Source organism: Cydia strobilella, chromosome 3, assembly GCF_947568885.1.
Source record: "Cydia strobilella chromosome 3, ilCydStro3.1, whole genome shotgun sequence".
NCBI classification, from domain to species: Eukaryota; Metazoa; Arthropoda; class Insecta; order Lepidoptera; family Tortricidae; genus Cydia; species Cydia strobilella.
Genome location: NC_086043.1, coordinates 6,743,169 through 6,769,777, shown reverse-complemented (window position 1 = coordinate 6,769,777; position 26,609 = coordinate 6,743,169). Strand labels below are relative to the sequence as shown.

General features: G+C 38.5%; 2 protein-coding genes across 5 annotated transcripts in view; one reads left to right on the top strand and one right to left on the bottom strand.

Annotated features, from left to right (window-relative positions):
- LOC134755792 (uncharacterized) overlaps positions 1 to 26,609 on the top strand; it is a 158,278-nt gene that overhangs the window by 35,898 nt on the left and 95,771 nt on the right. The gene's annotated exons all lie outside the window — the stretch shown is intronic.
- Positions 5,410 to 26,609, bottom strand: part of LOC134755759 (uncharacterized) — a 102,215-nt gene continuing 81,015 nt past the window's right edge. For 2 of the 4 annotated variants that reach the window (XM_063692334.1, XM_063692335.1), the window contains exons 3-10: positions 16,921 to 17,071; positions 12,040 to 12,177; positions 9,271 to 9,954; positions 8,775 to 9,011; positions 7,932 to 8,163; positions 7,393 to 7,589; positions 6,004 to 6,512; positions 5,417 to 5,696 (exon numbers count right to left, since the gene is read on the bottom strand). In XM_063692334.1, coding sequence (XP_063548404.1) covers positions 5,442 to 5,696; positions 6,004 to 6,512; positions 7,393 to 7,589; positions 7,932 to 8,163; positions 8,775 to 9,011; positions 9,271 to 9,954; positions 12,040 to 12,177; positions 16,921 to 17,071 — 2,403 coding nt within the window. In that variant the 3' untranslated portion in view covers positions 5,417 to 5,441. Of the gene's footprint in view, positions 5,697 to 6,003; positions 6,513 to 7,392; positions 7,590 to 7,931; positions 8,164 to 8,774; positions 9,012 to 9,270; positions 9,955 to 12,039; positions 12,178 to 16,920; positions 17,072 to 19,693; positions 20,267 to 26,609 lie in introns of those variants that run through there. The other 2 variants (XM_063692337.1, XM_063692336.1) reach the window with 2 other exon arrangements.

Below are 26,609 nucleotides of genomic sequence, written 5' to 3'. Positions count from 1 at the left end.
TTGCAGTTCTGATAGGTACCAAACTAGATGGTATGGTTTTAGATGCAGGCAGCAGAAAATCAGTAGGACTACAGTTTCCAACCCTTAGCAATATTCAGCGAGGTGAATATGTAGGTCACACTGAACAACTTACACCATGGGACTAATGAGACAAATTCCGAAACCACAAAAAAATTTTAGCTGGAAAAGCAAATATTGGATCAGCCAAGATTTCGGAGTTAGTCCTATAAGAGATACTTGTCATACTTGTCGTTCAGTATATACCTCGCACATCAGTATCGCTCCGGGTTGCAATAATTCTGTCTTGTTTCCCAGGGGACAGTTTGTTGAAATGTTGTATCACGTTCTACTAACATGCTCAGTCATGCTAACATGGGACATCTCCCGTCGTGGAAAGGGCTTATAACAAAATGCATGTTTGGTACATTTATATGCCATAAGGGAATCGTAACCATGGCAATGAACTAGTGACAAGAAAAAGTTGTGTTGGTATGTTGTAGTGGTTGATAGAGCCAGACCCCCTAAAAGTGTACCTAAAAGTGTTTTAGGCGCAATAAAGTGAATGTTAATTTATTTTTAACTCGTGACGCTTATGCTCACGTGGGGTGTGTTTCCTACTTAACCTGATATGAGTCATAGGGCACGATAAGCTCTTTTTGATCAAATGTGTTTTTTTCGTGCGTGTAAACTTATTTGTGTGCTAGATAAAGAAATATAAAGAAAATTTATTATTGAAGTAGGCATATTACAATCCGCCTATGAAACCTCAAATAAAGCTACGCCGGCTCTAACCCTGCTGCTGATTATGAACCAATTTTGTCAGTGGCGTATCGTGAATCAATCTAGCCGTGGGCGAAAACCACATCTGCGAGGCCCCTTTTCAATGAGTTTTCCGAAGGTAATAAAAACATTGGCCTTGCGAGGCCCCTCTTAAGTGCGAGGCCGTGGGCGAAAGCCCCATTAGCCCACGCCTAGCTACGCCACTGAATTTTGTTGTTGTATTTTATTTAAGAGCAAAACAGTGATGTAATCGAAATTTATGCATTCAAACCTAGTACCTATTACCGTCTGCGGCAATTTCCATTTTAAAGCTAATCACTAGATTCTAATCCCAAGTTCAGTTAGTGCTTTTTACCCATTTTATGTAAACTAAACTTTTTGCTAGCTTTGTAATAAATAATTTATAATAAGTAGAAACAAAAAATCTTTCTCAATATATAACGAGACCTGCGCTGAGAATGAACGGCGAGATCGCAGAAACCCAAAACAGCGCAAAATAAACGCGCCAATCGTTTTTAAGCAAAAACGGAACAGTAGCAGCGGTGAGGTAATCCTCCATTCTATCAATGAAAAAATATATAAAAAAACTTAACATTAAACTAACTGTAAGGCCGGTCATCATGAACAAGGATGAAATCACGGACACCAATTCTCAACCTTCGTCCCTCAATATTAAGAACTATTTTGTAATTTCTGCGCATTTAGTAGTTTAGAACGTCGTCATCACAGATAATCTAAACAGATACGAGATGTGAGTCACTAATTCAAATGCAGATCATAAAGTGCGAAATACTATGCTCGTAGCCTCGTAAACTTGAAGGTTGTTTAGAACATTGGGTACACCTGCACTTATGCGGGTAGGTATTATTACAGTCAGCATCCGTTAATTTCGGGGTATCGTTAAGTACATGTTAGGGAACCGAATGGCATAGTTATTTTTTGCATTTTTCATAAAAAGTAATTATAGTCTGTCAAGCCATTTCCGTCAGTAGAAAAAAGCAGCAAATTAAAAATCGTGGGCGCAAAGGGTAATCGCAATAGAAAATTAGAATTTAGGCTGTATCTCATGAGAAACCGTGATAGCTAGACAGTTGAAATTTTCACAGATGATGTATTTCTGTTGCCGCTATAACAACAAATACTAAAAACAGAATAAAATTAATATTAAAGTGGGGCTTCCATACAACAAACGTGATTTTTTTGACATTTTTTGCGTAAAAGCATAAAGCACTAACGATCACGGAGCAAAACCGCGGACGGACAGACAAACATACAGACATGGCGAAAGTATAAGGCTTCCTAGTTGACTACGCAACTCCAAAAATGTGCCTTAATTTTTTTTTATTAACATTTTAAATTTAGCTTTTAAAAGTTCAAAGTGAAGAAACAACTATCTCAAAATTGGCTCTCATTTAATTTTGATTGCGCTTGTAAATTAATTTTGATAATTGAAATTGAATAAATAATATTATCAAATTAGTAAAATGTGAGACAAGTGACAACCTTTATCTATAACATGTATGTACGAGAGGTTTGCTAAGAATAATAGCCCTAAAATAACCATATAATCATTTAATTAAAAATCAATCATATTCCGTTGTACAGGTGGAAAAATGTATACCTACATCAATATTTATGAAGTCGACTGTAATACGAGTCCCTTTTCGGAATGATTCGCTACTTTAGTGCTTTTTCCTTTTGTTAAAATGTGTGATAAACGCCTGCATATAATAATTAGCAACGCTATATCTTGCCTTTTTAACCACAACAATATGAAAGGAATTGAGTATGTCAGGCCTTATCCATGCGCCATGTACATACATTACGGTACCAGCTGCGAAAACACGACAATGCACATGTTTTTTAGATTTTTAGGGTTCCGTACCAAAAGGGTAAAAACGGGACTCTATTATAGACTCCGCTGTCCGTCTGTCACCAGGCTGTATCTCTTGAACCGTGATAGCTAGATAGTTGAAATTTTCACAGATGATGTATTTCTGTTGCCGCTATAACAACAAATACTAAAAAGTACGGAACCCTCGGTGGGCGAATCCGACTCGCACTTGGCCGGTTTTTATTTTAATGCAACATAAGAAAGGCGAAAAGATCAGCACGACTGGAGTTGCAACTGTTATAAGCTCATGAAGATCATAATTCTCCGTTAAGTAATACGGGTTAAGTGTTAAGACCTGTTTACCCACACATTGATTGGTGTCTAGTGTGTGTGTGTGTGTGTGTGTGTAAGCACTGTAAGCAGGGGGTGCCTGAATTCGAAAGCTGAAGAAGATGTCAGTTAAGCATGTACGGCCTGTACGGCTCCGTACATTAGGCGTAGGGTCCGTATAAATAAGCTAAATGTACCAACGTTCGACATTTATGGTGGCATAGTTATATTGCAAAACCTGTGTAGTGTAGAGTTACTTTTGGTCCGATTATAAAATAATAATTATTTGGTATGTATATACTCAGTAGGTACTTTGTATGCCGCGTTTGTATACAGGGTAGACGTCCGTGTGTTCATCACTGTCCCAGAATAGAGGTGTCAGCAGGGTATCACTGTCATCTATTGGGCATTAGCATGTCGAGCTTATCCAGTGGTTGTCTAGAAATTTCAACTCAAACTCACTGATATGCTACGCTCGTAGCGCTACGTCGTAGCTTGTAGCCTGTTCCTGTTATGAAGAAAAATCAATCTTAGAAGTAATTACTTCTAAGATTGATTTTTCTTCACGGTTAATTAACGGTCATTGGGTTAAATTGGTAAATAATTATCCATTCGAATACTATGTATAATATGTGAATTAAGTAGGGATTCGGACAAAAGTAATCATTGTAATAAAGGAACAATAACAACATGGCATAATGATTTATTGTCGTACAAAAACTTATATTCTAGATACAAATAAACAGAGGTAACTTAACTAAAAATTGTTGGTAAATTGCGTATAATATAACCAAGCATAAACAATTATCTACCAGAGTTTCAATAAATTTAAAGTAAACTCGAGTAATTTGATACAATTTAAAGATATATTATGACATTACTTTGGATTTTCTTACCAAAATATTTACGAATCTAGGTGTTACACTAAGGTCTATATGCATGGACATATTTGCATTTGCTATTTGCACGTACATACTCGTGCTTTGATTGGTTGAATTTCCTTTTGGGATGCTGAGTGATAAGCAATAATGTGTCAACCCACATTCATTTGGCAATAAGATGTCAACTCAAAAAATTGACGCTTAAAGTTGACATTTTATAAAAAATAATAATGTGGGTTGACACATTTTTGCTATAAGTATACAGCATCCTTGAATGAGTAGGTATCAATGTATTCGGCAAATACGTTCATGGAAATTAGTCTTAACATGAAAGTGTAAATTATAAATAGTGTTAGCGCCACTTGCACCATCCCATATACCCGGGGTTAACCGGGGTTACCATGGTTACCAGTACAATTTGACACTGGGTTAACGGTTTAACCGGTTAACCCCGGGTTAGTGGGATGGTGCAAGTGGCGCTTAGACTTAGTAGCATAATTTACATAAATTAATCTATTTACAAATGCTCATTGCGAAACAACTGACAGTTAGTCAAACGAATAATCAGTGCCACAACAATGCAAAAAAGGTAACTTCAAGAGGAAAATAAGGCACAATAGTAGATTGTTAACCAAGGGATGAAATGCCTTTCACCCGAGTTAAAGTAGTGCTACTTTTCATTTATAGTAAATCTTGAGGGTACTTCAATGAACAGTTTAGGCAAAAGTATCGTTATTTACGGAATGGGGAGTTAAATATTAGAATGGAAATTGTATAGTAAATACATTTAAACCCAAATTTCAATTGCTTGTAACGTAAAATGCTCTAGTGCAGAAACGTATCATGTTCTGCACACCTTTTAGAACAACAATGACCCTCTTTCAGAGCATGAGATATGAAAAAAGATAAATTTGAGATTCACGACAACTTAATACTATTTGGAAATAAAGCTTAACCTACATAGACGATTTTGAACTTATTATAAACATTTAGATTCATAACGTTTTTCTCTTCCATGCATTTTATCACAGCGTATAATAACTACATATCGGTACCGCCGGCACTATGTACAGTGATTCAACCTTTACATATTCTAATGGACGGTTATGGACGGAATATCCACGTCAACTTACAATTCGTACAAATCTTAAATCTAATCAGATCTCGCGTTTAAACTTGTTGAGAGTGCATGTACAGATTGTACAGATACCGAAGCAAAATTCTACATTTTGTGTTTCTATTTCTGCTGTATGTAATCTGAAAGTTTTTTAGGTAGGTTACCTACTTACAAATTGCATGATAATAGCTCATTTCGCCAATGGTCATTAAATAACTCTTCTGATTTAATTAAGGTTTAAACTTTAGTCTAATGCTCGCAACCTTAATTTATTTGCCAAAATATTAGTGGCTACTGCAGCTAGAGTAACAAAACTAAATAGACGCAGAGGCATTTAGGCAAATACGGCAAAGTAAATTGCTAGCATAAAGTTTGTCTACATAACTGACTTTAAATCAGATCTGAGTTTCCATAATCACTTTGAGACAAATCATCAAATATAAATACCAATTTCTCAAAAGACAGAACCATACACCCTTCAAAAGCTAATAAAACAGTTTCACGTATAACAGTTGTCCTCGTCGGCGTGGTCGCTGCAGTCGATGGTGCCGTCGCAGAGCTGCGCGAGGGTGATGCAGCGGCCGTCGACGCAGCGCAGCTCGCTGTCGGGGCACGGCGACGCGTGCGCGGTGGCCTTGCCGCCGAACCTGTCGGCCGCCTCGGGCCCGGGCCCGGGCCGGTCGACCGTCGTGTTCTCTTGCGACTCCCCGGACTCGGTCGCTGGGCTGGGCCGTTGGGCTTTCTGTGTAAGCATCTGGAAGTTCATTGAAGATCACGAAACGAGAAAATATTCTCAAAGGTAAGGTAAGGTTAAGCTACGTGCCTATTTTTGTCAAATATACCTAGACAGTGCTTTTCAAAAGTTGCATAGATGAATGACTGTACTTTAGTAAGGATTGTTCTATTTAGTTCCGGTTTTTCGAATTTATTATAACCTAGGAACCATAAACGGTTTCTGATAGAAACATCTTTCAGTTTTTTGATAGAGACAGTTAAGTGAGACTTCTTAATAAGGAATTTAATTGATTAATTTTCTTTTAGAAGGAAACTTGATTCTTTACCTTCATCAGGTCTGCTCCATTGATAACTCGCTCTAGCTTGTTGATGGACTGGTCTAGTTTGGTCGGTTCCGCAGGATAAGCCAAAATTGCGGGATTTTCAACCTTTGCTGGTCTGGGACGTGGCATCGGCGCTCTTCCTTGTAATGGATTTACTTTAGTTAAATTCTTATAAGTGATCTTAGGTTTAATATTCAAATTGGGTTGATTCTTCGGCCTCTCATCTTCAGCTCTTTTGTGTTTTTCTTGCAATTCTGTAACTATTTGTGTGTCTTCGAGGACAGTAAGATCATCTGCTTGTGCATCTTCACTTTCTTCTTCAGTATCATGTTTGTGTTTGTTGGCTTTTTTTGGGGCATCGTCATCAGATTCAGTTTTCTTAGGTTTTGTGGCCTGAAGCATGGCGGGAGAGTATGGTGTCAGCCGAGATAACGATGGTCGTCGGGTGAAGTTTCTTTTCAGGGCGTTGGTGCTGTCACTAGTCATGAGCAGTTCCTTGCTGCTATCGTCTCCTGTAACATAATTAGGTGTTAAAATGTTTAACTAGTCATTATTTGTGTATATCTAGACTACAAAGAAACCACTCTGCTCACAAAATGTAAGCAGCTTGTAAATGATTCTGTCCAAATTTTACTTCAGAGTTGAAAACAGGTACAGAATCCTTTGACTCCTTACCTGATTTTTCGCAAAAGTCCACATCCAGGTCCGTCAGTATATCCGTCGCATACCAACTTAGACCTTATATCTTGATTCGATGACAGTTCATATTATTTATGAACTTAACATGGTTTCTCTAAATACTTAATCTAAGCCTTGTTTGATGCTGGTATACTGCTGGGGCGTTTGAGGCGGTTCATGACTAACTCAGAGCCCATATCCTCGCGGGCCTTACAGCACCTCGCCTCGCTCTCGTCATCACCAAGCACACTGTCTATATACCTGAGCGATGGGTCTTCTTGGGCGCCGGCACTCTGTTGGGGCGGTGCAAGGCGGGCGTGGGCGCCGAGCCAGCGGGTTCCTCGCCCAGATCCTCGCGGACTCCGCCGCACCGAGCCTCGCTCTCGTCATCACAAGCACACTGTCTCCATACCTGAGCGATGGGTCTTCTTGGGCGCCGGCACTCTGTTGGGGCGGTGCACGGCGGGCGTGGGCGCCGAGCCAACGGGTTCCTCGCCCAGCTCCTCGCGGACTCCGCCGCACCAAGCCTCGCTCTCGTCATCACAAGCACACTGTCTCCATACCTGAGCGATGGGTCTTCTTGGGCGCCGGCACTCTGTTGGGGCGGTGCAAGGCGGGCGTGGGCGCCGAGCCAGCGGGTTCCTCGCCCAGCTCCTCGCGGACTCCGCCGCACCGAGCCTCGCTCTCGTCATCACAAGCACACTGTCTCCATACCTGAGCGATGGGTCTTCTTGGGCGCCGGCACTCTGTTGGGGCGGTGCACGGCGGGCGCGGGCGCCGAGCCGGCGGGCTCCTCGCCCAGCTCCTCGCGGACTCCGCCGCACCGAGCCTCGCTCTCGTCGTCACCGTCGGGGCAGTCCGCGTAGCCGTCGCACTTCCAGCGCGAGTGGATGCACGTTCCTGATTCGCAGCTGTGGAATAGAAAGGGTATTGTGGTTCTTAATATGGACCTATGTTATGTTGTTCATACACTTGACAACATCATTCCACATGCATATGTAAGTTTTTTGCTTATCCATGTTACTAGATACCTCCTCCGTAATTGTACTGTAGGTAGGCACGTCAATTTTGCATTACTTACCAAAATGTTGTCCGAACTTGTTAGGGATTACGACGATTCAAATACCTATACAAATTACAAACATTCCGGATTGTAAATGAATTTTTAAGACTTGTGTGTCTTAGCTTGCAAAAAATGTTGTACTCATTTGACCTATAACTATCAAGAGCCCTAAAACGTTAAATATGCTTACCGGAACTCATGCGGCTGGCAGGTGCCACATATATTTTCATCCTCGCCGGCAGGGCAATCATGAGCCCCGTCACAAATCCAGTCCCTCGGTATGCAAGTGCCGTCGCTGCAGGGCACCTCCTGCCGCTCGCACGGTGTCCGCGCCGCCACGCAGTTGGCGCTGGAGTACTGCTTGCAGTTTAAAACTGTGCGAAGCTCGTGAGGAATGTCGCTTTCACATCCGTCCAAGACAGCTGGAAGAGAACGAAGACACGTATGCTCATTGCAGCAATTCAAGTAAGAGAGGTATGGGCACTGTGAATGACATCTCGCTTTGTGTGGTAGGGCACAGGACAGCGGATGTCATACCAGATCTAGAGCAGAGCCCAACTGGGGAAGTACCTCCACCTTACAGAAAACCGCAGCCAAATAACACTAGACCCTACTCATAGTGTTGTGTTTCTGTCGGTAAGTAAGGTTGCCAGAGCTCAACGAGGGAGAGGAGTGTTAGGGTCGGCAACGCGCGTGTAATATCTCCGGTGTTGCAGGCGTCCATAGGCTACGGTAACTGCTTACTATCAGGCGGGCCGTATGCTTGATTGCCACCGACGTGGTATATAAAAAAAAAATTCAATTTAAAAAAAATAGGAATATACCTACATATTAGGTAGGTACACAAATGTACATTATACATTTATGATCTATTACTAGTATCATGTCTCCGTTGACCAGTCAGTTAACATTTGAACAGGTAAAATCCCCAGTGCAGTTGATATTTTGCAACTATGACGAAGACAATTTGGCATTTGCTAGGTTTAGCGTCTATAAATATATTTCGTGGCTAAAATTGTTATGTGATACGTACCTTTGCATAAATTATAGCAAGGCATTTTGGGAGCATAAGGCGCTGGGCTGCACTCAGGCTCCAACAAGGCGCAGGCGAAGGTCTTGAAGCGGATGCTGCAGTTGGTGGCGGCCACGAACAGGATCTGAGGCAGCAGAGTGGTGACGGAGACACCGCCGAAGGATGCCGGCTTGCCTGCCAAGTCGTAGGGAAGCACGCCCCGGCACAGCGGCTGACTCGTCGAGCGACACTGAGATACTGAAACATTAACACATTTATGTATGTGAGTGGAATTTCCTTTAGAGAAAAGATAATTGCTTGATATTTAACCTCTTCAAAGCAGTAGCGATCTTTACGATTGTGCTCGTAGTGCTAACCCTTTTTGAATAGATTGTGATCCCTTGAAAATAAATAATGAGTGCAACCCATATATCCCATATTCTAAAGAAAATGGCATCACTTACTAAAGTATTTGCTTCCACCGCATGCATGCCCTAGCTTTGATGTTTTGACTTACCATCAGGGTTGACATTTACTGGGTAGTTTTTAGTGGTCGTGTCATCTCTATCACGCCACGTAGGCAGCGTCGGTGACACCCTTGTGTTATAGACTGAGCTTTGCGTGGTAGATTGCATTTTTTCCGCATCTTCAATTCCGATTCCAAAGAACTTTGAATGGCCGGAGGTGAAGTTTGTTTTCGCCGGACCTTGGATGTAGAATTCTTGCATTTCAGGAGGCAGGACAGGACCTAAACTGGCAGTCTTAACAGGCCAAGGTAACAGACCGAGTAAAGGTTTGTACGCGATGTCATCTATTTTGTCACTGTGGATAGTGTACAAATTGTTGACCATCGCTTCGCTAGCATCCTCGGTGTTAGTGGTGGTAGTTGTGGTGGTGGTGGTAACACCTTCGCCGTCTTTGAAGTAAATGGCTAAAGGTTTCTCTGGTTTCTGTGTGATGCGAGGTTTCAGCGTGGAGTCGGCGGGCAGCTGGTTTATTTTATGTAAAACTTTCGGTGATCTCAAATTCTCAGTGTCGGCATTTTCGTTTCCATATTGTACCTCTGGTGTCAGGTGGGTTGGAAACACCGGAGGAATGGGCAGTTTCGTTTGCTTATCAGTAATGGTACTGATCACAGCCTGCAATTCTTCATTTTTATTGTGGTCTGCATCGTAAAAATCTATTTCCGGCGTTCTCGTGTCTGTAAGTAGGCATTTATTATTTCGAAACTCTAATGAAATCTACTTAACAAGAAAACACGAACATTTAATAAACGGAATAGTAGTATCACTTATGTTTGTTATTATAAAGTGTGTAAATAATGAAAGCGAAATTTATGGAAATTGAAACAACGATGACAATAACCTGTTATAGCTACATAGTGTACGTTATTACCATTATCGATTATCCCACACACTTATAAACCAACAATTATATAAACAAGTGAGTAGGTAACGTGATGCTATCAGATAATCCGATTCAGTAATCCCAGTGCCTTAAAAAACGGTGCAAATTTACACCGACTAAATAAAACCAAAATACTTACAGGTATTTTTATGATTAATGAACGAAGATCTGAATACCTAATCTACGTGACGTGAAGTAAAGACTGTACACGATATAATCCGGTCATGCATGATCTGGTAAGTATATATTTTTACCGAATTGACATATTCAAGCAGTTATTTTATTTTAATAATCTGTATACATATATAGTACTATTGTACAGTCTCATCACTGTACATGTGTTTTGGACTTTTAGTTAATTGCAAGTACATCTCAGACGTGATTATGATCCGTATTAGAGTCGCAATTTAGGCGTATAAAACTAGACGCAACTTAGACTCCTGAGAACGCCAATATACTTATACCTTAACTGCAACTGCTGTTTACCGTGCTGCTCATCACCAGACCACCTGCAACTACTAGTGTATCGCTATCGGCTAACTGGCTGCTACAACTATATATTAATAATTTTTAAGAAAAAAAACCGACTTCAATGGGGGATGGCGTTGAGAGGTTACTTATTGTTGATGGTGAACTCCAGACAATGAAATGAAAAAGACAGCACCGTTTGCCTAACTCGAAGGAGGTAAAACCCCCCACTTTTCTAGTAGCATTTCGTTTCTGTAAGGGTCACAGTACTCACAGTTCTAACCTAACCTAACCCAATATTCTGATAGCATTTCGTTTCTGTAAGGGTCACAGTTCTAACCTAACCTAACCCACTTTTCTGATAGCAGTTCGGTTCTGTCAGGATCGCAGTTCAAAAAAGTTCCACTTCATCAAATGTCACTTTTTTATGTAAATGCTGGATTTGTTGATGAAAATACAAAAATGACTATATGTATGCCTTTCACATTTGAGGAGTTCCCTCGGTTCCTTATGGATCCCATCATCAGAACTCGAGCTTGACGAAAATGTGTCGTTAAAACTTAACTTGCTTAATAAACATAAAAAAGAAGACAAATCGCCAAACGTGAACTATGCGTCATTAAAGAGTTCCATTCTGATATTTCTGATCATCATCAGCAGCTCCACTTCATCAAATGTCACTTTTTTAAATGGAAATGCTGGATTTGTTGATGAAAATAGAAAAATCACTAATGTATTGCCTTACACATTTGAGGAGTTCCCTCGATTCCTCGTGGATCCCATCATCAGAACTCGAGCATGATAAAATTAGGTACTATGGAATATATAATGCTCAAAGTCACAGACAACCTAATGTTATACTGTGTTTGTAATTTTATTATGTAGTTTGATAACCATAAATTATTTCAAAAAAGTTGAAAATGCACATTCATTTAAAAGATTTACCATATCATACGTGGCCAGGTTTTATCGTGAAAAGGCTTTAAGTAACGTATATAATTGTGCTGTGTAAAATTATTATAGTAGTTTTATGTAGACCGTTGTTCTAGTCTAGTGAATATATCTGCTGCTAACTGTACCTACTTTATGATCTTATTGACGATTAATTACCATTAAGACTTATTAGTAGACTGCGACCAAGCTAAATTTACCCGGCTCGGCATTCTTCGCAGCGGCAAGATATGGCTGCTCCATCATGCACACCGCCTAACTTGGCGGGCGACTTAGCGTGGTAGGACTCAACAAGTTTTTCTTTAATATGATTTAATTTGTTCTGATGTCTGTAATACATACAATCTAACCCGCTAACCAGCGGCCGTACGCAGATAGCCATCGTTTTAGTAGATATGAAGAAATTATCTTTAAAGCTCCCTCCTGATTTGCACCTTCGTTAGGTGGTACTCTTACTTACCGGTCTGCACTTTATTGTTTAGTTTCTTAGGCTCCGGTGGCTTATATGTGTGATCGTGGGCGCGGTGTGTGTCGGCCACCGCTACGTTCGATTCCCAGTACGTCGCGTTTATCATCTCTGGTCCCGTTTGGAAGTTATCTGCAATATAAAAAAAACGGTAACCTTTTACACAGTGGATTATAGGCTCCGAAGCAATAGCGGAGGAGTCAATCGGTAACGCAAAGGCGAAAGAAATCTTTATGCAATGGAACAGAAAATGATCTCATTAAATAATCCTGAAGCCTGCGCTTAAATATGATCCGAGTTACAACTCGACTTATATTATTAATCAATACCGCGAGTGAGCGTGGAGTAGTAAATAATATTTAATAAACAACTTCATAATACTGATTAAATAAGCGATGACAGTAGCATAGAAATATTATACTATAAATCGCGTGTAACAGTTATTTTGAAATTAAAATTATTCATCCGAATAGTAGAGCTCATAAACAATAATAAAACTCCATATCTAATAAGAGGCGCGTAACATGTTTGCCGCGGAACGGAAATTATATTTTATGGCGGTTAGTAAAAATGCCTCCAAATTGCCAAATTACCATACCCTTTGACATCTTCGTCTATCTAGAATGCGTGTCATAAGCGGACTCATAGAATAAAATTGAGGCTTACTAAGAAATTATTTATATTATTAACCCATTTCTTAATTTCCGGTTTTAATTTTTTTTACTTAATGACCCATGAAGTAGATTGCGTTTTTTTGCTACAAATAATCGACATGTGAGAGAAGTTCTGTAGATAGGAGAAGTGTTCATCTAACCAACAAATAACAATTTAAACGAACAATGGCATATGGAGCAGATAGGTATAAAGATACTGTATCTAATATCGCTTTTGTGCAAACAGCCATTCAACGCTCGCAACATGACGTAACTAGGGAGGAAGCCGTTGGGAGAATCACCCACTCGGCAGAGGCGCAAAATCGGTGAAAGCGGGGTTCAAGATGTCACGGCACACCTCAGCCTGCTATCGGACATTAATCCTTATCGCTGTTGCACAACAACACACCTACATAATACAAATACGTGCATATATCAACTATAAATCAACTCCTTTGAAGCCCGCCTAGAGTAGAGGAGATTAATTGCTGAATACAAAACGATGAATTCATGAATTGTGCGACGAGTTAATTTGTCTCGAGATTGTATACTCGTAGATATGCGTGCCTACATGCATTGTACTGTGTCACATGTGAACTTAATTTTGATAATAAGTAGAACATGGTGCAATAGCTCTTTTGTTAAACTACATATGTAAACGTTTCCTAGTATTGCGTGGATACCTGGATACATGCCCTACAGATCGACCTTTCTTCTTTTAAAGTAGCATCTGGGTTAAATAAGAATAAATAACAAAAAAAATGTCCCCCCCGTTTCCTAAAAATTAGAGGTACCTATTATGTACCTATGTTTTTAAAATGGTCTACAGTTTGCTTGCGGCTGTTCGTGACGTATTTTTAATCTACAACAAAGTTAACTTATTCAATAAAGTCTCTTATTAATCTTATAGCTCAGACAAGTATTTATAAAATATACATATACATATACATCCAACCAATATTTTAAAGGTAGGTACCTACCATTATAAATACATATGTATACGCAGGCAGTTAAGTTAAATAGTATTTATTTAGATATAATTTTATCCATACCCAAAATATATACTAGGTATAATATCAAAATAACACAGTATGGGACATAGTAGAAACAAAAACAAATCAAAGATCTAAATATAAGCTAAGTCTAGTCAAATATTATGGCCCCGTGAGTTGTACTGGGCGTAAACGTAAAGGTATAACATTTGATAAAGCAAAATTTGATTGAACTGAAAATTAATTTGACTAGGTACTTAATCTATGTACCTATATAATATAAGTAGGTAGTTGATATGCATGTAGTAAATAGGAAACGAGTCTACATGACCACGGGAAGGTAGTAATTAGGCTAGATGATAATAATTATGCAACATGACTACCTAGGTAGGTAGCACCCTGAGGAGTACATTCATGCAGTTATCAGTGCAACTACGTTTCTGTGGACTATTAAGCAGGGCGCAATGTGAAATATAATTAGGTATCTGTCCCCTCTACCAGTATTTTAGACAACGGAAAACAAGAAGTTGATATTATCAGGATTGGTCTATCGGGCCTTAAAATGTATGAGGATGTTATGCAATATTTCCATCAAATTACGTTTAATATAGACATTTAGGTACAACTAAAGCAAAACTAAAAGCTAAATCCTCGCGTAGATAAATCTAAATGCGTAAGCTGTAAAGCTAGGAATTAATTATGTATCAAACATTTATAAATAATTTTTAAAAAAGTCACCTTCTGACTGACTAAAGGGGCGACAGATATTATGTACCTAAGTAAGCAGGTATTATCATTGTCCGTCCATAGCCCAATAAGTAGATTTCAATATGAGCAATCAGACTCTACCGACATGCTAATTGACAATAGAATGGCTAATAACGTATTCATAAAAGTACATTCGCCATAAAAGCAACCTTTTGACGATAGTTATATCATAATAATGCGAAGTCAACGTTGACTTTAAAAGGATACAAAGGAAAGTCGCATCAAGGGGGGTCACCGGGGGCACGCAATATAACGAAGCTGTCTTCAAGATGGACATTTTTCTTTAGCAAATTAGTTCTGGTGAAGGGGCAGCTTTCTTTACGAACAATTACATTTATTTGACTGCATTGCAGTATAAGGCTGGCCATAGACACGCTGGATTCCGCGCCGAATATCTATGCAGACAGATTTCTGTTACACAGAAATGACAAATATGTTAAACAACTGACAGGCAGAATTCTGTCATTGTCATTTCGGGTGGATCCGCCACATACGGAAAATCCAAGCGGAAATTTGTCAGTTCAGTCTGATCTAAATATAAACTGAAATTCGTCTGATTTGACGAATTTCCTCAGTCAAGTCATTCGCGCTTTCATTTTGCTCTGACTTGTCCGTACATGTAGTAGAGCGAGCGAGATGCCCTGATAGACATTCCGTCCGGATTTCCGTTAAGTCAGTACAGGCATTCTCAAAAAGAACCAGCTCTTCTATAGGTACAATATGTCTGGTTCACAGTGACGAACGGAATTGTTTTATTTGGGAGCGTCAAATATTTCGCTTTACAAAAGGGTTCCGTCACCAAAAAAGTTTGAGAACCGCTGCTATAGTAAGACTAAGGCAGCTCAGCTGACGGGTCAGGCCCACACCGATTTAAATGAAGCCTTTGCGTGCGAACCGAGAAAGTTACGTCAATTTATTATGAGATCAGAAGCTTCACGTGGAAGCTCTTAATTCAATGTTTATAGTTTTATTGCCGTTGAAAATATTGCTTAATTGATTATTAAAATATACTCCTAACAAATTAAGCCTTGTCAACTTCGTATGATTATTCAACAACAACGATTATGTTTGAATATATTTAAGTTAGTTATAGTGAGACAGGATTTTTGCCTGCATGATTTTCTTCTTCTTTCTTTTTCTTATTTTTGAACAAAAATAAAACTAACTGACGAATAAGAATATGCCGGAAGTCCATCACTTATTCTAATAGTGATAAACTTAGTAAAATTAATTAAATATCAAATTAGAACAATTTGGTAAAGTTTAAATAGAACATTTTTTAAATAGCTAAGAATTATGTAAAGAAAAAAGACAATTGACATTCACTCTTCCTTTCTAATCCAGTTACGATGATCGCCTAGTAGCTTACGTCCAGGAACTTTCAACCCAGCGCTAAAGCACGCAGGACACCACACGGAGGCCTATCCAGGAAGTACCTATAAGTTCTTGTTATTATACGGTTATGGATATGATCTGTCAAATATCAACAGTGACATTCTTTAACCAGAAATGTCCCTCAACATTGGTTGAAAATTGTTTCCGTAATGTGTTTTCTGTATAGTGTTTGTTTGTTTAAGTATATCTTGTTATTTTTCCTTTCAATTGCTCAAAGGTTAACTAATATAAGTTCGTCGTTGTACATTGCATATAGGTACATATTTTATTTTTGTTTCCAGCTGTTTTATGTACAGTCAAGTGTCTACATACATAGGTACATACATTTTTGCCAGCTGACAGATCATATCCATTACCGTTTGATAACAAAAAAGTACTATTGGAATAGCCCTCAAGTTATATTAGCATTACATAAAATCGCCGCTTCGTGCAGAGACGTCTCGGCCGGCGACAGCCCGTACTTTGCCCCGGAACAGAGATTAATAGCTGTTAGACGAATACCTATGTCATAATTTTATAAACTTTACTTACAATACTAATATATATAAAAAGTAGCTAGCAGGCGGAAGATTGGTTCAGTTTGAACGACTGAACGTTACGGGAACTTTAGAGGTAACTTTTTGATTGATTTATACGATACAAAATACGATGAAAATCTGATAACATAACACCACTGATTTGTAACTATTAAAACGATATCATACCTATATGAAAGTCACTGAGGAAGTACAAAATAAGAGGTAAATAGATACATAGCGCGAAGGCTCAGCTCTTTAGGTACATTACGTGAAGCTACAGCGACATGCAGATGATTACATGATGATGGTTGACGAGCAGGCTGTCTGTCGGGACATTCACCGATGGCGAGAGCGACGCACACGACAATAAGCGCGACGGGCCAGCGTATACCTAGCTAATCCGCAGAAGGTGCACCGAGCGCCGTGTACCAGGCTGTCGGGGACACTCACCAGGCATGATGAAAAACCCGAAGATGGCGAGAGCGACGCACACGACGATCAACTTGCTGCGCCGAGCGTCATACATATTAGGATGTCAGGGACACTCACCAGGCATGAGGAAGTACACGAAGATGGCCAGAGCGACGCACACGACGATGAGCGCGACGGGCCAGCGCATAACCCGCAGCAGGCGCGCCATTTTGCTGCCGCCCGCGCCTGCGCCCAGCGGCACCCGGTAAAGGCTGTCGGGGTGCGAGCCCTGGAACAACGCAAATAAAAATAAATAAGAAATGCATTATTGATTATAACAGACTTTGATATGGTTTTTAATTTAGTATACCGAGTATTAAACGATTGCCGCGCTTTACGATTACGATTTGTTAGCTTCAGGATTTCTGCCGCTGTAGTAGATCTGATACATATGGTTTAAAAAATGAATCGAATCAACCAGAATAAATGCAGACTGATGTGGTGATTTATAAGAAGATACATACAAGCGTTTTGAAGTACCTGCGTGCAGACGTACGCATAACACAAAGTTTATTTCATTCAATTAATTGATTCACTCATGCCAGCATTTTAAAGCAACTTTAAATATTACTAGCTCATCATACATCATCTTCCTCGCGTTATCCCGGCATTTTAGGAGCCGCGTGGCAATTAACTAATACCAAGAATTGGCGTAGGCACTAATAGTTTTTACGAAAGTGATTGCTATTTGACCTTCAAACCCAACTTAGGTAAGTAAAACTAAAGATGAACTGGAAGCCTAAAAATTGTTCTTCATCGCCATTACAAAACAAAATATAAAGTTGGAAGGTCAGTAGGTGAATGCTTAAGCTAAAATTCGTGTAATAACAGATATTAACCCTCAGAATTTACTCACGGACGCAACTAAGGTAGCTGAACAATAAAATTAATTCACACCGCGGCGTGATCGCAGTTGTCAAAGAGTTACGTGACTGTTAAAAATGTTATTATGCCTCGATACGGGGAAAGAGGCGCGTGCTGTCGATGCTCGTAACTTTTCTTAACTGCAACTTAATGGACGTAAATTAATGCGGAGTCCGGCTCAGCATAACGAGTTTCCGAAATATGTCTATAAGTGGTAATTTGAGAGCTATTTAACAATCCAAAGAATCCGAAACATGTCGCCAAAAGCGACTAAACATAATAGTGAGTAAAAACCGTACTGATAAATATTTAGCTATTTAACACGTACTCATCGCATGAATAAAAATATAGGTAAGTAATACAGATAAAGCTTAAATGAAAGAAATTAAAGTAAGACAAGTATAACCAATTTTCAGTTGTATTGATGTCTAATGAATAGAATCAGGCGTTACTTTGCGGAAATCCATATTAATTAATACCATCCATATTTATTAATATTTATGATTAGTATTGATGTCTGTTTATTCTCTTATCGTAAAGAGCAAAACCATTTTTGATTTCTTATTACAGTGTTGAGCAATAAAGAATTATGAATTATGAAAGGGTTTTATAGCTTTTTTCAAACCCACTTAGAAGATGATAAACCTAATAGTTCATTATTAGTCGGAGCCTAGTTTAACTTATTTAATCGTGATTGTAATAATAGAGATAAATCGTTATACATAGTTACATGTACAAATTGACAAGCGCATTAAAGTAGAAGAAACTACTTTCAGCTAATTAGTATTGCAAGGAATTCGCTACTCGAGTGCTAGGATTATATTAGGATTAACTTTTAGCCAGATAGCTCGGTAGCCAGGGCGCACACGCATATAATGTTACCAGACAAGTTAGTGAAGATCTTGTTCTTCCATTGGTATGGCATATGGAGGGCATCGTTGCATTTATCGTCAGGTTGTGCAAACCTCCATGGAAATGGTATTCACAATAAGATACTGCAGTTAAAAAAAATGTGGTTCGCGTATATTTTTCTCAAAATGTATATAAAATAAGTACAAAAATAAGATCACTTTCATCATCGTCTTCCTAGCGTTGTCCCGGTTTAAAAAAAAACACCTACATTTGTAGAAAGTAATATGACTATTGTGATACTTATACGACTGTATACCTACCTACTCGTAAGCATCTTGCTTGTATATATAAAACGAAATGTATACGCTTACGCCCAGAAACGCTAATTTCATGATATCACTGTAAGTTCATAACGATAGAAGAAACATGTTAAAATGTTTTAGTGGAAAAAATACCACATAAGTCACATAACCCAGTATCCTTCCGATGCCCAATACTTCATTAAAATCCAGTCTTAGTTAAGTGAAGGCTCTACGAGATTTAAAAGTTTAGCGCAGCTCTCAAGCAAACTACTTAAATATCTCTAGTGGTCAGCCGTAACCCAACTGCAACCTAGCATGTAATCAAAATGTCGCCATACGACAGCTTGTATGTAGTAAATTGGTATGACGTATGCAGGTTATTACGATAACGCGGAAGGCATTTTGACCAAGACACCCCCGGCTAATCACATGTGCCCTAGTACAGGACTAGATATCATATTATATTTTATGTATCTACCATAATATCAATTGCCCTAGCGATAGCGCTATTAAATAATATTGAAGGAAAATTAATGAGGCACGTCGAGCTGGGTATTAACACTATTAACCTTCAATAACTGATATAATCGCTCGAGAAGCACTCCCATAAATTAAACTCAACACATTTCACACCGTGCACATTCCTTATGCAATATTTTTTGTACATTAATCAAAGAAATAATTACGAAAAGGCACAGAATTAATTACTTGCGGTCGCGGTAAACCGTGCAAATAAAGTTCGTTCGTCATGAGCTTTCCAGAGGAGATTAGTGAAAGGCTCCAAATAACATAAACCTAATGATGGATCGCTACAATAATCTTACGTTAATTACCTTAGAGCGGTACTTCTTCACTTCTCTCGGTTTGTTAAAGTACTTGTCCAATTTGTTTTCGTAGCCAGTGATTATTTCGCTGACAGTGGGGCTCGGCGGCGCCGTATGTCGCGTCGAAAGCGCCTCGCCATGCTCCGCGATAGTGGGTAGGTTGCCGTTAGGCGAGGAGCAGCTGCTGCTAGATCTCGAATAAGCATAGTTAACAGATCCATCTGCCGGGTTCTTCGGTTTCTTCTTGAACGCGTACCGTCTCGGCTTCGCGTCCGTCGTCTTCAAGTCGTATGTCTCGTAATTGTCGCTGACTTGATGCTCCTCTACGTCCGTATTGGGTACATAGCGAAGGATCCTCGGCTCCTTACTTTTTTTCTCTTTCTTCTCATATTTGACGGAGTCGGTTTCGTTGTCAAGCTGCGCCAGACTCGGCTGCAGCTCGTTGGCGGTCCTGTGCGCCTTGCGCCGGGTTTTGCGCTCCGCGGTGCGCGTCTGCACGTGATCTTCCACTATTTCGGACTCCGAGGACGGTCTTTCCCCATACATTATGTAATGTCCATTAACCATTATTGGATATTTCGTTGTTATTCAGTTACGTATGTTTTTACAGTTATGGGCGAACATCGTCTTCATCACCCCTGCTGGGCCATTCGGTAAGGTACTTGATATTGTGAAACCATGAGGTAACTGATGCACCGAGGGCTGCTGAAACCGTACTAGTGCAACCAAAATCCTGTGTTAAATGAATGAATGTAAGAATGCGGTTTGTTTGTTTGTTGTGATACGATGTTTGTCATTCAAACTGATGCAATCGAATACCTCCAATTTAAGCCAAAAAACAAAAAATTCCAACATCGAAGCATTGTTATCTAAATATTTACGAATAATTTAGACTATTGTGCAAACGTCGCTGAGTAACTGACTAGAACGTTGTAGAATCGATCTCATTTAAAAATTTCACTGTTGGATGCACGTTTGCCCAACAAGAATAACCTTGTCAATGACTGGCATAATGAGCAAATATAATGCATCGCTCTAAGACTAGCCACTATGAAAATAAACAATAACAAGGATAGATTAAGTAGACATTATCAGACAGTAAGTGGAACATTCACAACGTTGTAAAACGCATGCGATAGATAACATTCGGAGCGTTATGTCGGCCATTATTGTCGGGCTTTTCCCGCGCTTTTTGCCGACGCGGGAACGTTCTCAGGCGCGTGGCGACAATGGCGGGACAACGAGAGTGATTTGCTGGGATTGTGCAACCCGCTGGATTTTATGCAACTTTACCGTGGTGCCGTTAATGCAATAGATGCACTGATAACTGGGGCCATTTGGTGGTAAATGTTTCCTGAGATGCGATTCACAGGGAATCTTTGATCTCTTGACGTAGGTACGCATGCGTAACACCCGCAGTTCCTACAGTTAAGCTCATTCTCCACGGCCAGGCGGAGCGAGGAATAAATTGAGAAACATAATACTTGTACACCGTGTGGTTAAATTAAATATGACTTTATCTTTATATTAAGAACATGAATGAATTGAAATGAACACATAAGATCCGTGTATGTATAACATACGTTCCGATTCTTGCGATAAGGTTTACAAATTTTCAGTTAAAATAAAAACGTGGACGATGTTATTTTAAAAATAATGATTTATAAACATTTAAGCTTCGTGTAAAGAGGATAGTGGACGACAGCTCCTCCATACAAATGAAGTCACCGTTTTCCTCTGAATATTGACGATATGGAAAATATTTAACACAATGTGATAGCTATATATGTACTATTACTAACCATATCTATATAGGTACGAAGGGGTCGTTTGATTTTTATCGAAAAAGCGGGCAAGTGGGTGTCGGACGAGTATTGAATTATTCCGTAGATTTATATATACCTACAATATGAAAAAGCCATACAATCAAAAGGGCCTTCGCGGAACATGTCTTTTTATTAAACAGAATCAACCGATCATGTTCAAAACAATTTTCATAAAAAGTGTTAAGTATGCTACGAGTATATTTTCTTATATCAATCATTCATTTCATTGTCGATGTTTTAAATACACATTTTTTTGAACTTTCGAAGCGAATATTTTCAAAAATATTGAATTGATATTAAACTTTTTCAGAGACTTACCGAATTAAGTGCCACTATTTTATTCACTATTATTTCAGATCAGAATTTATATATATATAAATAAATTCTAAAGTAATTAGGGGGGTGTACTTTACACCAATGTTCCAAATTTCATTAAAATATAGCTTATAGAGTAACGGCTACGGAACCCTAAAAACGGAAAAATATCAAACGCAGAGGCATAACTGTAGTTAATAGGTAAGGTACATCAAATTCTTTAAAAATATTTCCTATAAGTAATGTTAATATCCAGAGGAAAATCCCCACGTTTGTATTAAACTTTCCGCTTGAGCAGACGAGTTATTGGCAGATGTTGAACAGTTGTCTATTGTATTATTATTGTGAATTGTGTTATTTATGCGTTAAATACAAATTATTAGGTATTCTGTTTAAAACCGCAACTTCTTTAAATGTACCTATTAATAGTTTAAAATTTGTCTAATCGATTATATATACCTACCAATAAATCTCAAGACAATATGCTTGCGAATAATTGATGCCTTTTGTATTATGAATATTGATGTGCGGTGTCTTCAGAGCGCTAATGTTGACATTTATTATGTATATGTATTGATTATGATTATGCTAGTTGCATTAATGAAATTTAAATCAAAAAAATAAAACACTTTCGCTTGATTGAACCCGAGGTCGCCCCGGCAACCCGCTAACACAATTATTATTCCGGATTGTTACGTTGTTATGCTAATTGATTGATTGTGTACCTAAACAGATTTTTCCCGTTTCTTCATAAAGATGATTTTAATTGCTCGTTTAATTTCAGCATATAGGTAGATAATTAGTAAAACTAAGATACAGTAGTACCTTCATCTGGTGTACGTAAACTAAGGGACTTTAATTAATCATAAAACCAAAAAATAATCCAATAATGTATGAAACTCGCGTATGTTTAACCGATTTCTATTTCGCATTATGTCTCCTCATTGGCAAAAAAATAATTTTGGTAAATTCAAGTCACGACGCTCACTAGGCTAATTTGCACTGTAGGTAATTGTGAAACGAGTCCTCCCTTATTTATCTATTCAAGACAACGCGTTAACTTTGAGTTACATTATGTAAGTAGATCCGTAATTAACATTTACTCGTAGGCGCACACTTTTTGTTCTAATTTAAACCAACTTCTAAGATCAGTGATCCTAAAGATGTTTTTATTCTACAAAGCTCAAAGATACCATCGATATTAAAGTTACTTTTACTTAATGGTTTACATCGACGGCAGTCTGATGCAACACAAATGTTCTTAGTAGCATTTTAAAACGCATAAACTTCTATAGTAGCCGATGGACTCCATGGCTTAACCTTTTTGCTTGTGTTGAAATCGGTCCATCAGAGAAGCGTACGCAGGAAGAGCATTACGGGCGCTACCATTTCTTTAAATAATAAGCTTTGTGAACCAACAAATTGCTTCGTTTCATTTTATCACTAATAGCTATCATTGTCAAGCTGAAATTGTTAATTATGTTTGTAATATGTGTAATCTTCCTAAGAATAACTCACAAATTTAATTGTATTAAATTAAAGAATACAATAGCAAGAATTCCCTAATTGTTACACGGTAGGTACGCATTATTGTATCACCGTAATAACAAACCTAGTCCTTGATCTATGTGAAGGCAGGTATTTCGTAAGTCATTATTAGGTTCACAACAATGCGCTACGCGTCGAACCCCGACATTATAGTGCGGATCGTCCCTGTTGTTATTTTATCTTTTGGCATTTGAGCATTACCTTGAGCCTTCGAATTCATTTATTATTTTGAGTTCAAAGCCAAATAATCACCGGCACAAAGTGCCTTCACACTTGTTGCGGCCAATTACGGTATTTCAATATAATACTTGTCTATTATAAAAATCGTGAAATATGCAAATGATGTTAAAACATTGTTAACCCATTTGTTGGCGATAAAATAATAAAATACAGTTGCAATTTCCTAAACGTACCTATCGGTACTATAATTATGATTAATTAGGTAGGTCTACTTCTGGAAATATTTACAAACGGGAATATTTGTGCCATTCTCAACCAAAAGGGTACTTATTGTCGGTTGTCAATAAGGCGCTATTTCCATATAGCTTCAATTTGAAATCAACCTTATCGACTAGTGACAATGTGGTACCTTTTGGTGGAAAACGTCACATTTGTTTGTATGTTTTAAAATTATATAATGCCCGTCAAGTTTTCCATTTTATTCTTAAATAAAATATTACATTAGTTTTTACTCGTAACATAAAATGGTGAAAACAAAGAGAAATTAATAGTTTTAACTCAATCAGGAGAGCCAAAAGGAGGAAAGATAATTTGTCGGAAGCCTAGCGGTCTGTGTAGGTATACAGTAACACCTGTCACAACCCAGCACCTGCCGCGATCGTGATGCTCATTGCTCATTAATTTACAATCACCACACGCGAACCAAGGTGTCCACGGTGCTACAGTTTATGCTGATATTTCAGACTGCGAGACGTTATACTTCGCGGTTTTCATTCTTTTTGTTTGTTTGTTGTTTATTTTGTTTAACTGAAATCGAAAGTTTTCTTTGTGAATCACTATACAATAATATGTACACTACTTAAATTTAGCTGTTTCCTGATTCCCGAAACTGGTCCTGAGTGATTAAACTTTAAGCACTCAGGACCAGTTTCGGGAATCTGTTAATGTTCTGGTTCGTTTAATAGTAATAAAGTAGATATAAATTGTTAGGTGCGTTTTTATGCATTTGTTTTGCATTGTGTTTTATATTGTTAATACGAGTATGTTTACTTTATGATAGATAGGATACTGTTGTTTTGTTTGTTTGTGACGTTTGAACAAATAATTGCTTGATTGTTTTGGTTGAATGACGATATGCAATTGCAAGTGTTTAATATGCGTTGTACGAAATATTACAATCAGCTTGATCGAATTTAGATATTTCAATTTGACAAGAGGACCTGTACTAAAATTTTATGTTCTTTCTATGGCATATTACTTAAAAATACCTTTTAGTCGAACTTGTAAGGTCCAAGTACTATCCCAACTGGAAGAAAGCATGAAACTTGGCATACATGTAGCTTTATGCACTGCTTTTTACACGACTGCCCAAAAAAGGAGTGTATTGTTCCCACATTAGAGTCCCAATTTGCAGTTTCTTGTTGTTATTAGAAAAACGGCTGAAGTTACAACAAAACTGCCAATGGACAATATATCCTTAGTATAGTAATATTATAGTTATAGTTTTCAAATTATGCGTATGCCATCCGTCGCCAAGAAACTACATGTAGCATGTAGCTATTGTATTAGCTTTCATGCATGCCAACTTGCCAAGTTCCATGTATTCTTCCAGATGGGACTATACTTTTGAAATTTATTATGGAAATTAGCCGTACTCTGTTAATTAAGGACGGAATAAAGTTAAAAAAATACTTCATCTTGGATTAAACCCCATTTTTAGTCAAACATTCCATCACATCATTCTTAGGTATCGAAATTCTAAGCATTTTGTCAGTAGGTGATATAAAAATTAAACACTGTTTTTATCACATTTAATCGGTCAGTACTCTGTGCCCACTGAGGAGTACCATACATTACAAAGAATCTGCCTAGCAATTTACTGATTGGTATTGTGGAATTATTGGAGCATTGAACTGTGACACGGCTATTAGCATTCCGTTAGCAATGCCGCCTTCCGTCGCGAAAGGACATAACTACTGTGACGTTTGTATTAAAATTAGTATTTTTTTTATTCAGGCTAAGTGACCGGGCAATGCAATTTAAGGAGAAACTGCGCCTGCGACACGTAACGTTCATTAACAGGCGATTAGCGGTCAATACAATTACGTGCTGTGACGGTCAGGCGCAGGCGCAGCGATACGTTTCTTCTAACGGCATCGGCTCAATTAGATGGGTGATAACGGGGCAATTATGCGACCATATTTTTAATGCGTAGCACATTTTTGCTACTATGCTTAATCTGAAAGTCGTATTTCTAGACGAGTTTCATAATTGCATACGCTTAATGGTAGTATTTTTCAAAGGGGTTTTTCATAATAAACATTATTTCATAGTCGTAAATTTTGACAATAAAAAAAATTACGAACAGGAAAAGACTATGAATGAAAATGATAGCGTTAGATCAAGATAAGTCTGCAACGATTTTGATAGCACACGCAGTGTAAGTGTTATTTTAAACGTCGAACTTCTACGAGACTATGACGTATAAATAACACTAAAACTTGCACTGCGTGCATGTGCTATCAAAGTCGTTGCACTTGTCTTGGTTTAACTCTAGCTGATACTGATACAATGGCATGCGCTTAATGGTTGTTGGGCTTTTTTCAAAGGGTTCTGTCACAATAAACATTATTTCATAGTCGTAAATTTTGTCAATAAAAAAATTACGAACATGAAAAGACTATGAATGACAATGATCTAGTAAGAAACATTAACAAGTAACGAGCTTATAGGTAAGTTCGGTTATCTAAATTGGCACCCCCCACCTTTTCAACCACAGAACTAAGTTCTTATTAACATCAAAACTTTAACAAATAACCATAGTTTTTCAAAGTTATCAACACTGATGTTTCTGCCGAAATAACTTCGCTGGCTACTAAATAAGCGCCCACTGCCTGCCCTCGGTCCATCCCTGACAGATGTCCACACAGAGACATTACTTAAGACATAGCATTTTCGTGGAGCTATTGAGTAATATCATTACATTAGCAGTACTTATTGTCCCAAAACGTTCCCACTTAAAACCGCATTTTGCGATAATCTCGTCTTATTTGGCG